The sequence below is a fragment of the Pimephales promelas genome, chromosome 1 (assembly GCF_988280905.1).
Source record: "Pimephales promelas chromosome 1, fPimPro1.hap1.1, whole genome shotgun sequence".
NCBI lineage: Eukaryota > Metazoa > Chordata > Actinopteri > Cypriniformes > Leuciscidae > Pimephales > Pimephales promelas.
The window spans coordinates 37,470,678-37,484,299 of NC_142769.1; the positions used below are offsets into that span (position 1 = coordinate 37,470,678).

Below are 13,622 nucleotides of genomic sequence, written 5' to 3' on the forward strand. Positions count from 1 at the left end.
TTCTACTGACTTGAAACGACAACATGAGTGAGTAGATGAGATCATTTTGACAGTTCCTTTAATTCCTACCACATTAAATTTAATAACACAAATTCTTTAAATACAGAGAATGTTTTTACGCATTTTCTGTACTGTAAAGCTGTAAAATGGTTAATACTTGAATCAAAAGCCCTCAGTGTCCAGATTGGTCTGTCTCCATATAGGATTGGGGGCTTTTAATGGTTTGACCGTCCAGGGCACAATACACCGAATGGTGACGGAGAAGGCCTGGAGGTAAAGGAGAGAGGAGAGGGGGGAGGGGGGTGTCAAAGAGGGCATCACACAGGGATTTCTGAGAGAAATGTGTTTTGAAAGCAGAGAGCAAAAGAGAGGTATAGAGAGAGGGAGAGTGCCGGTTTAGCTGCGTGTTCTATTAGACGGATCAATAGCTCAGTGTGGGAGAGAGTGTCTTAAGAGCTGTTGTCCTGCGCTTTCAGCTGTGGCAGACCTGTTAGTGCTGGCAGAGGGGTGCCGAGTGCCAGTGTTACCAGCTCTGGCCCGGGGGCGGCTTTTAGTCCGCACACAAATGTCAGACCGCAGATAGACTATTAGTGTTTAGTGCAGTTATTAAATGGACTTTATTTGTCCTTTAGGAGGCTAAAAGGCATGCTTAAAGGGGGAGGCTACATGACAGCACGGCGATTTAGCCTGTTTGGTTACTCTTCGCTGGTTGTGAGTGTAAAAGGAGATTGGGCTGTGGCGCGTGTGTGTGTGTGCGCGTGTTTGGAAGGCACTTAGGCCATACAGTATCTCATTGGAAGCTGAGAGCAGCCTTCTTGCGGTCAACAGTGCTCTAAAAGGTTAATGTTGATCTATACCAAACAAAGCCCATGGGAGGCTTTTAGCATGGCCACCGGTTCTCATACTGATGAAATAGGGCCATGGCTAATCTTCCAAACAACATAAATACCTCTGTCAGCTATCTAAATAGAGATGGTCCTGGGGCATTCCAACATAGAGATGCATTCAAGCCCCAATTAAACGGGTGTATGTCACTTGCCAAAAATAACATCTGTTCTTCTGAGCTGGGACAGTGATGGATGAATGCCGTCCAAAGTGACCCACGCGCCTATCTGCGCGAAAGAGCGTCCCTGGCTAATGCATATAAAACACCAGCCCGAGCTTCGGGGGTCTGTCGCCACCCTTATCATGAAACATGAAAAGTCACTGGTTTAGCAGGCAGTAAATCACAACACTCTGTGTTTGTCTCCCTATCGCCACAGGTGTGCCGATGCTCTCCGTCCAGCCCAAAGGAAAACAGAAGGGATGCGCCGGCTGCAACCGCAAGATTAAAGACCGCTACCTGCTCAAGGCCCTGGACAAATACTGGCACGAAGACTGCCTGAAATGTGCCTGCTGTGACTGCCGCCTGGGGGAAGTGGGCTCCACCCTCTACACCAAAGCCAATCTCATCCTCTGTCGCAGGGACTACCTAAGGTAAGAACACGCTCCACTCAAAGTTCTGCCAAAGCAGAAAGGGCTTGTTACACCTCAGGCTGCATGACATTCAGAAAAGTATACCCTCATCTAACAGACGATGATTGCCACCCTGCCCGTCTCATTCCTGGCCCTGTCCTCTGTCTCTCTCTCTCTCTCTCCTGTTGCGTTTATCTGCTAACTTGTGGGGTTAGAGATAATATTTTTTGCTTGTAAATTGTTTTCTTTGAAGCTATTACAGAAGATTAAGTGCTTGTTCATTCTTCATCTGAGTGTACCGACCCAGACTCAGTGTGTTCCAATTAAATCCCAGTTGTGCAAGTGAGCAAATAGCTTGGAGTGGCATCTTGTAGCGACTGTTTATGTTCAGCTGGGTGAAGTTTCGCATGTTTACATGAATGTGACGTGCCGCCCATTTTCTAAGTTAAGTGATCAACTGCTGTGTATCAATGCATGTATGGACTTTCTGCTCACACCAGGCATATGAGTGGCAGAACCGCAGGTCTAAGGATCTGTTTTGCCTCCTATCTCGGAGCCATCTGCTTTCTAAATTAAACATGATTATTTCCTGGGCGTTAAATCCCAGTCCCTGGGGTCTCCCAACCAGATCTAGTCATTTATCCCCAAGCTGCTCTCCCCAAAGAGCTCCCACTGGTGAGGCCCTTCTTAGTAAGACATGCAGTTCAGCATTGTCGTCATTACCAGTGTTAAAGAGATAGTTATATAAAAAATAATATAAAAACCATGTCATTTACACACCCTCATAACTTTTTTTCTGTAGAACAGAAAAGATATTTTGTCTTTTGCATTTTAAAGAAAAGTCAATAGGGTCAAAAAAAAATTCAAGTATGAAAAAAAAATATCACTAACAATATTTTAATTTAAACGGAAAACATTTACAAATATTAGGCCTAATGTAGAATAAGGATTGAGCCACATGCAAATACATGCTTCGCTACCGAGTTCGTAACTCACCCAAACACAAAATATACATATGAGATTAATCAGATATGCACAAAATGTCATGAATGCACAAGTGAACATAACAATATAACGCACACATTCTGACTAGCAAGTAACTTGTATTGTTAACATGCACCAGAATGCACTAGAAAATTGGATTTCTGTAATGCACCAGAAAAATGTCAAAAACATTAACAATGTTGTACTGTACATATTATTATGCTGCTTCAGAAACTGCTTCAGAAAGATTTTGACATGATTTTGACAAATGTTTAAATATCCTTAAATGAATAGGCCTATACTGTATACAATCTTTGGATATTTGGAGTCATATTTCACTCTCGTCAAATAAAATATTATTTTTGACTACAATAAGATGGAAACTAAATGCAATAAAAGTGAAACCAAAAGCAGTGGTTTATTTTAGTGTATTTTGTCCAAAAACTATGAATAAAACAAAACAAAAAACTGTTTAAAAATTACCATTGGCCATTGCTCATTTTTCATATCCCGTCACAAATGTTATGATACTGTAAAGCCACGTTTCCACCGCAAGAATTTTCCCCAGGAACTAGGAACTTTGGGCTGGTACTCGGTGTGTTTACACCGCAGGAACCAGGGTCTAAATGAAGTTTCGGGTAAAAATCCAGAAAGTCCCTGCTGGCGAGGTGGTACTTTTTCAGAGTTCAGGAACTTTCGGGGTGGGACTTGTGCGCTGAACAACGTTGATTGGTTCTTACCACGCTATTCTTTCTGGCCGACGGTGCGCGTTCGTCTCATCCATGTCACGGTCAATGTCCGCTGATAAAAACGTCTACTTTTATATCTAGCATTACAAGCTTTCTGAATACGCTTTGGGTGCTCTTCTCTTTTCTGCCGTTTTGTTAATTACCTCGTTAAACCAATCGCACACAAAAGCAGCAAAGCTTGAATCTCCTCCATACAAAACTCAAAACAAACGTGCAGGCTAGGAAGAGCAGTCGCACGCAGTTAATCTTCCCGCCTCGGACCGGTACTTTAGTACGCGGTGTAAACGCAGTGAGCAAGCGGTCTGGGGGAAAAAAAGTTCCAGTGAAAAAAGTTCCTGGGACAAATAGTTCCTGGTAATTGCTGTGGAAATGCGGCTTAAGAGCAACCTTACAAAGTTCCCAAGGTAAACTGGAGCATGTAAGGTAATGATGAAATTAATAGTTAAAAATAAAAATAAAAATCGGAAAATAATACAAAAACGTTTGGCGATTACTTTTTGGTTTGGTGGAATAAAAGTAAGGTAGAGGAGGGAGAAACAGCAAGAAAATAAACAGAGCAATTCCGATCGGTGCTCGGGCCCTAACAAGCTTCCCGTTGCCGCTATACCGGCTCTGATGTCCTAATGAAATCTAGCCCACTCGTCTGCTCTTCACCCTGTGACAAATGTGTGCTACTTAATGCCTGGAGATGCTGGATATGAATTCTATTAAGGAACAAATTAAGAAGTATCCCTCTCCTTGCAGACAGAGTGAGGCAGCATCGGTATGTTGGCTTTGAATGCGAGTGATTGAGAGTCCACACAGGGTGTCCCACCCACCTAAACTTCACCTCCAGCGCACTGCTGGAGAATCAGTCTGCTCGCATTCAATAATGAAGCTGAAATCTCACCCAGAAATAGCGTCCCATACAGGGAGGTACTTCATTAAAGACAGGCGGGTGGATCAAACGCATTTCTTTTATTTTCGGCTGGGTTTTTTGGAGCCCTGCCATGCGCACATTAATTATGAGCTGTGCTCCTTCTGCGTTTTGTCCTTCAGGAGTACTGTAGAGCCATAATGAACCCCCACCCCATGAAAACACACACAGCCCCACCACTGCACAAACTAGCTCAAGCTATTGCATTTGACCATCCTTACGCAGGAAGCAAGTAAACGGCGGATTTATAAGCTTTCAGGCCATACTCTTTCATTACTGTGCACAGAAATAGATTAATCTGTTTTGCTGGGCTCAACAATCTTTTGACCTCATGACCAGAGAGCATCACCCCAAGACCCCAAGAAATTATGTTTTATGTCTGAAACATTGCATTGCATTACGGGGGACACATCAGTCATTTACAAATCAAAGAATGGTGCTTTTAATTGAAATATAAAGCAGATTACACCCCATCCTAATGATGGCACAGCATGTGAGTATGATTAAAGGGCAGAGATGAGTCTCAGCAATCATTCAGTGCATTTTGATGTTAAAATAGTCTGCTGAGCAAGCACGGTTATTCCAATAAGGTAAAAAAAAGAGACAGTCATATTGTGTGAGTGGAAACACAATCCCAATGTCAACTGTATCTCATTTTGAAGATTAACTACTACACCTAAAACACAATAGAGTGACCCCTATCTGTAAAAGAAAAACTACAGTGGGGTCCAAAAGACTGAGATTAGTAGAAAATGCAGTTACTGTTTGTATTAGTATGATTTTTTATTATATAATATATAATAATAAGATATGCTGTAGAACAAACAGATAGGTAGAACAATTGAAGAGTTCAGATGCAAAAGCCTCTAAGTGCCATTTGAAATTTTCTTCTAGAATGATCATTTTTATCAAGCTTGTATATTTAAGTTCAGTGATTTCACTTAAATGGCAATGATGATTACATATTAATTGTTATTTAAGTGAAATTACTGAACTTAAATATACAAGTTTGATAAAAAATCATCATTCAAGAAGAAAATTTCAAATGGCATTTAGAGGCTTTTGCATCTGAACTCTTCAATTAGAATATAAAAAACATTTGGTTTAGGTCCAGGCTTTATTTTTATTTTTTATTCTTTTAAAAGGGAAAATCTCATATTTTTATTGTGGAATCACTTTTGAACCCCACTGTATTCAGAACTTGTGCACATTCACATACAGTATTGAACCACCGCCTCTTTGAACGCAAGTAAAGCACTAGAACAGCTGAAGTCTAATCACAGAGAGACATTAAAGGGAAGGAAGCTGATGCCGGCTTCAGAGGAGTTATAAAGAAACACCAGAAGAGAAACACCTGTCTACACAGAGCCACAGGGAATCATAGAGAACAATGAGCAAAGGCTTTCAGCTTTAATACTAAAGTTTAGTTAAACACAAACAAGATTATAAAGGGGAAAACTCTGTTCTCCTTTCCTTTATTGTCTTAAGAACCCACCCTCCCCCTCATTTTCTTAAAGAAAAATTAAGATATCTAGTTTGCCAAGGCTATGCTTACATTTAAAGGAATACTACATTGAGTTGAGTGCTCAATCTTATCAACAGTATCTGTTATTGAATGGACTGCTTTGTTTTAAAGTTTGGTTGTAAATGGCAATTCATAAAGCAAACATTATGCACAATGGACATTTTAGGCCTAAGTTCTTGAGTACATTTCGCTTGGAATAACACATTAAATGGCCTTGCTGATAAAATGGTTTCACTTTATCTTGAATTATATTGCCTGAAAATCCAAGCCATTGTATTTCAAAGTTTGCTGGTGACCTTCCAAATGAGTTTCTGTAACCTCCTAATCCACTTAAATTAACCACCAGTAAAGTCTCCATTTTGAGCCGGGCCATCACAGTGCTGCGAAAACCTACAATTAAAACACCGCAGATTTCTTTGCAGAACCCTGGTTATCTGTCACTGTGTGTGTGTGTGTGTGTGTGTGTGAGGAGTCCCTTCTCTTTTAAGAAGACTGCTGTGCTCTTAAACCATCAAGAGGTCCCTGAATTTTCACAAGTCGCTAACAACCCTCTCAGACTGCCATCCCTGTGCTTTCTGTGACCTGATTTAGAAAAGAAGGGAAAATGGGTCTTGTGATGTGATCTGTAACACCCTCTACTGTGCAACATGATGGACGTGAGCCATAAGAAATTGTTTAGGTTCCCCAGGGACTCCAACCACCTTTTCAGTAGAAAGCCAGGATAACACAACATTGAACTCTCAACTCCAGTTGCTTGCTGCATTAAGGCATGACATTTGAAATGTGTTCGACCACAATCTTTGTGCCATTCCTTTTTAGACAACATGGCCCTTCAGACAGAGACTTTAATCCTTCTTTCTGCCTCTGAACATCTATGTGTCCACAAACGTTTGGAGTATGTGGCCCGCCAGCTGAGAACTTGCCAAGATCGAAGAATGACTGGTAGATCTCAGCCAACTACAACTGGCATTCTTACCATTAAGGGTTGTCCTGTCAAATGTTGTGGCAAATGATTTGGCATAGTCTCTTTAATATGCTGCCAAAGGCCCTCGTGAAAAGACAATTCTTGGACATGTACATCTTTGTCAAAACATTTTTACCAAGCATGAAATACTAATACATAGAGCTGTTGTGTAAAAATATAGAGTTTCCAATTAATCACAATTAATTTAATAATGAATCATCACCACAGAAAAATAAGATGAATTCACCTGAGATGAATGTGATGCAATTAATACAGCACAAAAACGGCAAGAAAAGTCTCATAAGCTGCACACAAAAACATACAAAATGACCAGCGTGTCATCCAATTCGTAGCCTGATTCACAAACAAATGACTCCGAGCAAGTTCTTTAACTGAATCAAAAACATACATCACGACCAGGGTTTGAAATGAACTTTTTCACGTACCGGCCAATTTTGCTACTAAATTAAATTACCAGCCATTCAGAACTTCTACTAGCCAAAAAGAAAAAAATAAATAAACCAGATTAACTATGTCACAGCTTATAATTTGTTTTCTAATTTGTTTTTAATGAAATTTGAATTTCATACATTCATTTCTTTTTCAAACAAAACCCTGTCATCTAGCCATCTCCTCCCTTCCTCTTTCATCCTCATAACCAAAAATGTATTTTAGGTGGACAGATCAATACAGTACAAAGAACATCAAACATCACGCAGAAGAAAATAAACCTGTGTTCTCAGGATAAGCCAGGGTCAGCTAAAATTGTAGGATGTTGGAAAATAACATTGTCTTTTCTGTTAACCTAATGCCCTCAGAGCTCTCATCTTCAGCTGTATCAGTAATGAAGACCAAGCAGTTTTTCAGCTTGGTCTTTGCGTGTGAACTCTGGTCTGAGGGAAGTATTGTCACATTAGTATGTTTTTTTTTAAGTCTTTGCTATTGCTTCGATGCAAATGAATATGTGTGCCGTTATTTGTTGCGTAGTGATGTTTGTTCAAGTAAGCCAGATATATGCAGATTCTGCGCAATACGCTGTATTTACAATAACATAATGACTCACGAGTTGAGTATTTGCGGTAAATCTGCGGAGTGGCTTACACGAACTTCCCCAGCAAAGTAACCCACTAATTTGGCTACTGAAAACGTTACCCGCCACAGTTGATTTTTACCCGCATTTGACAGGCTATTATAGTGTGATTCACAAACAAGTGACTCTTCTGAGCTGGTTCTTTAAATGAACAGTTCAAAAAGACACGTTCATAATTTGTGCACCAAAATGCACATTTTAATTGAAATATACGCCAACTGTGCATTCACACCGCTGCCGGCGAGAGCGTCAAAGTGGCTGGAAGTCATTAATTTTCAATGTGAGCTGGTGGCGAGCTCCAGTAAGGGCGGCGTGTCTTGGACTGTGAGAGCGGTGAGGAGAAGTTGAAGTCAGGTCAGCTTTATGGTAATGAGCTATGACGTGGTTCAGCGGCAACCAATTGGAATGTAGAAGTGCTCCCCTTGAGACGATTCCAGAGAACACAGTCAAGTAAACTTTGGTTCTGACTACATTAGTCCCCTAGCAAAATAGAGAAGTTGATCATTTGAATTTGATAAGGTGCGCAACACTATTAATAGGCAAGATTTTTGCGCTAGAACGCTTGCTTTTCAGCAGGGATGCAAATTAGATTAGCACTTAACCACACCACACAAATGTCTTTTAATTGGTTTATTTCCTTACATGTCACTATACTAAAGTTATTTCCATCGATCAATTTCTTACTTTCACATTTAAAAGATTGCATGAGGTTAACTTATACCCTACTTGGTCAGTCTGCATAAATAACGATCAACATGCTTGCTTGCTATGCGGCACCTTTAAATACAGTTTTAAAAAAGACCAAGCATTCAGCGGCAGTGTGAACGCACAGAAACAGATCAGAATCTAAATTAAATCAAGAGTTTGCGAATGAAAATCGAACCGAGACATTTGTATCGGATACCCAGCCTTACCATTAAAAAAATAATTTGGAATACACCAGTTTCTTATTACAATGATACATTAGAAATACAGATAACATGTAACTAAGCAATTATTTTTTTTAGCATCTTGTACATTAAATACACTTACTGTGATTTACAAATATAATTCTATATGTTATGTGTAACAGACACTAATGTAAAATGTAAAGTATAAAATGCATATATGCAATTATTAGTTTCTGCGCTGACCTTGGAACAGAGCTGCAGTTGAACCATTATTTTAATAAGCTAAACTCTTTTGTGAGGCAACACCTCGCTGGGGTTGCACAGCCTCCTCAGAGTGTCAGAGTTCCACATAAACACATTTTACTGGAGCAGTAACCCGATATAACAATGCTCTTTTTAACACCTCGCCTATCTGATATAACAACATGCCCTCTCCCACCATAAGACTCCTCTCCGCTCGGGTCTGTTGCTCTAATTAACAGCAGGGTCCGCTGGATAGATGCTAGCGGTGACGCAGGCCAAGCAGTCAAGAGAGACTAATATGGACTCACAGCAACTTTGTTCTGTTTCCTTATCTTTTCAACCAAGTCCTTAACTTTAGAGGAGTGTTTAGCATACTGCCTCATCCTGATCCTGCCTTATTTTTCCCTTTTTCCTCTCCCTGTTCTTCTCCATTTGCTCTTCCTGTTCTGCAGAACATATATCTATATCTCTGAATCTCCAAATTAAACATTAGAGCAAAGGATTTGAAAATGTAAATCCACAACGGCGGATGTAGTGAAGGAAAGCGATTCCTTGTTCTGTTTGTGACCTTGGTGGTTTGCATCCCATCTAATAAGCTTAAACAAACAGTGGAGAAATGTGAGTTTTGTGTCACTTTCTGTGCTCCAGCGAGCATCTACTTGCCTCTCCAAGGTTACACACCACACCGACACTCTCTGCATCTCACTCTGTATTTAGCTGGTCACAGAGAAATAGGGAGAATGAGAGGAGGGGTACGGAGGATAGAAGCAGTATCCTTGTGAGGGGAATCTTTTGAACTTGACTATATTATAGTATTTAGTCTCTTGTGTAAAATCCAGCTGGCTTTGGTCTGAGCAAAGTCTCATTAGTTACTCTGGATTTAAAAGAGAGGGAAAAAAAAAAAACTTTGAGCAGTTCAATTGCTCGCCTCAGACCTGTTTTCATTGCTTTTGCAGTGTGCTAGGCAAAATCTCTTTGAAGAAGGGGATTAGAACCATGTGATCATTTTAATTAGATCATTAGCTAAGAATTAACATCTAGGTTTGTACCCTCATTAACAAAAAATACCTATGTGTGCCAAGCTGGATTCACGTATTGCATTAGATGTCCAATTTTTTTTTTTTTTCCCCTCCCACTTCTTTAGTTGTTTTCTTGCCTTTTTTGGTTTGTTGCATGATTTCGTAAAGGCTAAGAAAGGTATAAGTGAGTAAATCTGTTTTTTGTGCTTCCTCTCACAGGCTCTTTGGTACAACGGGGAACTGTGCAGCCTGCAGTAAACTGATCCCAGCCTTTGAAATGGTTATGAGGGCCAGAGATAATGTTTACCATTTGGACTGTTTTGCCTGTCAGCTTTGTAACCAGAGGTAAGGAGAAAAAGAGCCTGCAAGATTGTCTTTCTTTCTATCTAGAAATGCACTTATTGGCTGACACACTAGCATTGGGGCTTTACACATTCCGATTGGCCCTTACCCCGTTTTACTCTGCATTTTCATCTCAAACCTATGTTGTTGGTTTTTTTTTTGTTCTGGCTTATATTTGTGACCAGAACCAGGATTATAAGCTTGAGTTGAGTGAAATTAACCAGTGCTTCAGTGGAGATATCGTTAGCAGACCAATACCAAGCCTGATCAAACTGTGAACGCCTTATTGAACACAGTCAGCCAGAAAGCTCTTACTCAATACACAACCAAGCCGAGCACGTCACCACTATGTGTCTCGCCGAGGGAATTAAGCAGCCGGACGAATGAACTTTTTAAGGATCATCCTTCCAAACATTCCTGGGGAGCAAAGGAGTGTGACAGTGTCTTAAATGCTCTAGTGTGTGACCTACTTCTAAAAAAGACTTGTGTCATTCTCAAAAACCAACTGCATGCACGCTACAATAAATACAAACAAGCTCAAACTTCATTTCTGAACAGATGCTGCAAATACAATATTTTATTGTATAGTGTAACTGACTCTCTGGATCTAGATGTTGAATACATCCATAAAACAAACAAAAAAAGCATATGGTAGAAAAGAAGAATAAAAGGTCAAGTGGCATATTTGATAAGAACCATATGTGTAGTAAAGTTTGGTGAGTGAAGCATCACCGCTGAAGGATGGCACACGAGGAACTCTGTTTTATTCCCCCACTCTATTCCTTTGGCAACTCAGAACATTGGTGGGGTACTGATTGCAATTTATTTGACAGAAAATATCATTGGCTTTCGTCATAGCCGCTCTACTGTTCATACAATATTCATGGCTTTCATATGCAAACTTGTTAATGTAAAAATGCAGTGCACACATGGAATGTTTTTCTCTTTAATTGGCATGAAATTTCATGGGAAGTTTTTAGAGGCTAACAATTTATACTTTGGCAAGGAGCCCCCAAGTAGGGGGAAAAAAGCTCAGCAGTGGGGTTTCCTTGGAAACTGGTGCAGCTTTTGGGGGGTTTCTTTTGCCAATGAAAAGTAACGGTGGCATGCTTTCATTGGATGCCAGTCCTGTCCTGCTTTGAAAAATGCTGTTGGTTTTGAAAACTTAGTTAAAGCTACACCTTATAGCTACATCACAGTAGACTTTGAGGCCGCCACAGAAACAGTAGCATTCCTGATGCCGATGATGACTAAGATTTATACTGATATAAAAAAGTCAATTGATTTGTATATTCAATGCTGATTAGCCCATGCACATAAATAGAGTTAACAGTTAATTTAAATTGTTTGATCAAATAAATGCATGCTTGGTAAGCATGAGACTTCTTTCAAAACATTAAGGAATCTTACTGACCCCAAACTTTTGATGGATAGTAGTGTATATAAAATTGCAGTTAAAATTTTAAATGTAGAACAAAATTAAGTTCAATATGGCCAAAAATTATCTTAACTATTGAGTCTGATGCTGAATCGTCATTATTTCCTAAAATGCCTGAATGATAATTTGTTATCCCTGTCATAAATGAAACGACAAGAACAGCTAAGCTGCACAAAAACAAAACAAAAAGTTCAACATAGTTGGAAAAAAATATTTTCTTATGGGCTTTGTTGTGGACTTGAGGTAAATAAGCCAAATAGATTTGTATGTTAACCTATGTATTTGTTTGTTTTTTTCTGCAGGTTTTGTGTGGGCGATAAGTTTTTCCTAAAAAACAACATGATTCTGTGTCAGATGGACTATGAGGAGGGGCAGCTCAACGGGAGCTTTGAGACACAAGTTCAATAGCCAATCAAACGATGGCAGCGGCAGCTCTCGGTCCACACACACACACACACAAACACATGCTTCTGTGCGATGGATGTTCTGCTGCACTCAGAGAGAAGAGCATCTGTCTGCTTGCCTGCAATACTTTTTACAGTAAAAGCCCTATTGGTCCCTGAGGACTCTATTGTAAATGTACTACTTTTTGGCCCTTCCTGTCCCCAACACTGAGCAGTTACACGTTTTGATGTACAGTTGTGCCTGCTTAGTTGAGCACTGTAATGCCTGTATGGTTTTTGTGATGTTTTTCTGTTTTGGCCTCTAACTATTTCTCTCTCTCTCCCTCTCTCTCTCTATCTCTTGTTCTTCTAATGCTTCTCTGAGGGTATGTACAGTCGGTTTTCTGTATATATAAACTGGAACATTTATTTTATGAAACTGTAATGCAATTTTATTACCAGTGTGAATTAAAAAGATTCTTAAATGTTCATAGTTGAGTTTGTTTTCTGATCCTAAAGCCAAAGTTTGAAGAGGCTGGCCCATGTATCAACACATGTAATTATTGAAGACTCTTAAAATGGCTGAAACTTCAAAAACATTTATCAGACAACTACAAAGAAATTATAAAGGACAATTTTATATAGAGAATGGCATAATAAAACAGCATATTTTAATTGCTGATGAACTAAGACAAGTTGTTTTCAGATGAATTAAGTACGGTCTTATTTCGAATAAAGGAAATTAATTTAAAAAAAACTCCAAGTTGTTGTTGTTGTCGTAATAAAATAACATTGAGTGTCTGATTCTGAGTTTAACAATTTTTCTGTTTTTCAAACACTCACTTATCAAACGACTACTTAACCTTACTATTGATGAGTCAAGTCTTGATCAAATACCTTTTGGAGTTCGTGTCTGACATGGAACAACTCTATCAAAACATCACAAGGCCTCATAATGTTGTCTGGAGAAAAATAACAGCATGGTATTTGTACGCAAAACATACAGCTAAATATTTCATGCCACCTTGGGTTTTTCAGACTTTTTAAAGCATTGTGAGAGTTAAACTGCTCTCTCAAAAGCGCTGCATTTCCGAATGGCTTTCATGAACAAAAGAAGTGCAATTAAAGGATTGCGACTGAGGTGACACAATCTTCTGTCCCATTACTTTTGATTTTCATCTGTTGGTGGTAATTCTTGTTTCTATGAGCTCTGAACCACAGGAGAGCTGCTTCACAGAGGATCTGCCATTTAAAGCAATTAGTTTCATTCATTGTGGGTAAGAAATGGGAAGGGTATCAGTTGGGGTCTTACAGCATATTGAAATTTCATTTACAGATGTCCAATACTTAAAGCAGACTCTCCGGTATAATTTTGCTAAATGGAGCGTTTCATGCTATTCATGAGGAAAACTTCTCCCTGTTTCCCAGAGTGCTTTGAAAACTTCAGACTAAAAAGAGCACAAAGTAATTGAAAAAGTACAAACATGAACTTATAACTAAAATGTTTTTGTTATAAAGGCTGTCCAATGTAGGGGATTTTTTTTTAAATATAAAAACTGTCCAATTTTAAGGCAAAAATACAATACCTAACAATAAATAAATAAATACAATACTTAAATATTGT

The 13,622-nt window shown here is 39.3% G+C and overlaps 1 protein-coding gene across 2 annotated transcripts in view; it reads left to right on the plus strand.

The window, feature by feature from the left end:
- lmo1 (LIM domain only 1) overlaps positions 1-12,487 on the plus strand; it is a 35,402-nt gene extending 22,915 nt beyond the window's left edge. For both annotated transcript variants that reach the window (XM_039688614.2, XM_039688613.2), the window contains exons 2-4: positions 1,263-1,476; positions 10,055-10,180; positions 11,918-12,487. In XM_039688614.2, the coding sequence (XP_039544548.1) occupies positions 1,263-1,476; positions 10,055-10,180; positions 11,918-12,023 (446 nt within the window). In that variant the 3' untranslated portion in view covers positions 12,024-12,487. The remainder of the gene's footprint in view (positions 1-1,262; positions 1,477-10,054; positions 10,181-11,917) is intronic.
- The last annotated feature ends 1,135 nt before the right edge of the window (positions 12,488-13,622 follow it).